This window comes from Lolium rigidum, chromosome 7 (genome assembly GCF_022539505.1).
Source record: "Lolium rigidum isolate FL_2022 chromosome 7, APGP_CSIRO_Lrig_0.1, whole genome shotgun sequence".
NCBI lineage: Eukaryota > Viridiplantae > Streptophyta > Magnoliopsida > Poales > Poaceae > Lolium > Lolium rigidum.
This window is the reverse complement of record NC_061514.1, coordinates 234,906,273-234,907,609: the sequence shown is the minus strand read 5'-3', so window position 1 is coordinate 234,907,609 and position 1,337 is coordinate 234,906,273. Positions and strand designations below refer to the sequence as shown.

The window sequence follows — 1,337 nt, the reverse complement described above, 5'->3', positions numbered from 1 at the left end:
ATTACTGGATCCATCGATGGAGTTGCCTTGCGCGTGACGAAGCCACACTCAAACGGTGAGCTGTCGGAGCGTCACCCGCGTAAACGCGACGCAATCTATTCGAGTCCCGCTCCAAGTCGGACACGGCCGCGCGCTGCCAGCCCATAAATCTCCTTCCTTTCCATGTCGATTGCTCAATTCTTCTTCTCCTGCCCTAGCGCTTGTTCGGAATCACAGCCCATCTCTCCTGGAGAGGAATAGCGCACGCATCCCCGCCTCTCTGCTCGAGTTCTGATCGATCGAAAAGCTCAGACCATGGCGACGGCCGCGATCCGCAAGCGCCCAGCGACGGATCAAGGGCCGCGCGTCGGTGGCGGCGGCGGCAAGAAGCCTCGCTACTCGTGGGGGAGCATCGCCGACTACGAGAAGCTGGAGGTGCTCGGGCAGGGCGCCCACGGCCTGGTGATCAAGGCGCTCGACCGCCGGACCGGCAAGAAGGTCGCCCTCAAGTGCCTCCGCGGCTACGACCTGCGCGCCATCGCCCGCGAGGCCGGCTGCCTCGCCGCCTGCCGCGGCCACCCGTCCATCCTAGAGATCCTCGACGTGGCAACGGACGCCGAGACCGGGGACTTCTTCCTCGTCACCGAGCTCGTCGCCGGCGGCCAAACCCTCCGCGAGAACATCTGGAGGCCGTCGGACGAGAACGTGGCCCGCTTCATGATGCGCCAGCTCCTCGACGCGGCAAACAAGATGCACGGAGCCGGCATCGTACATCGCGACATCAAGCCGGAGAACGTCCTCGTCACCATGTTCGGGTCGCTCAAAGTCTGCGACTTCGGGTCGGCCACGCGGCAGAAGCCGGCCGGAGTGCCGTACGAGTCGTGCCGCGTCGGCACCTTGATCTACACCTCGCCGGAGCAGCTCGCCGGAAACCGGTGCTACAGCCAGGCCGTCGACATGTGGGCGCTTGGGTGCGTCATGGCGGACATCCTGTCCGGCGACACACTGTTCGTGGGAGAGACGGAGGAGGACATGGTCGCCGAGATGTCCAAGCTGCGGGACCAGATCAGCTCTACGGGGAAGCTGCACGGCCTGGAGTTCTTCGACGAGCTTTCGGAAGCTGGACGCGAGCTCCTCCTCGGCCTGCTCGCCTTCAACCCGGACCAGAGGCTCACCGCGGCGGAAGCCCTCCAGCACCGCTGGTTCAACAAGTCCTCTGCTTCCACCGGAGACAAGCACCCTGGCTTTCTCACTCTCTTCGGTTAATTAGCTTGGTTTAGGTGTAGTGTAGTGGTCAGCTACAATAGCTAGCTTGATTCAGTTAGTCCTTGATGATAGGTGTAGTTGTCGATGATACT

General features: G+C 62.8%; 1 protein-coding gene across 1 annotated transcript; it reads left to right on the top strand.

Annotated features, from left to right (window-relative positions):
- The first annotated feature begins 294 nt into the window (after positions 1-294).
- LOC124672550 (putative cyclin-dependent kinase F-2) lies at positions 295-1,286 on the top strand. The gene has a single exon (XM_047208764.1). It carries the CDS (start codon positions 295-297, stop codon positions 1,243-1,245), a length of 951 nt encoding a protein of 316 aa, XP_047064720.1. The 3' UTR covers positions 1,246-1,286.
- The last annotated feature ends 51 nt before the right edge of the window (positions 1,287-1,337 follow it).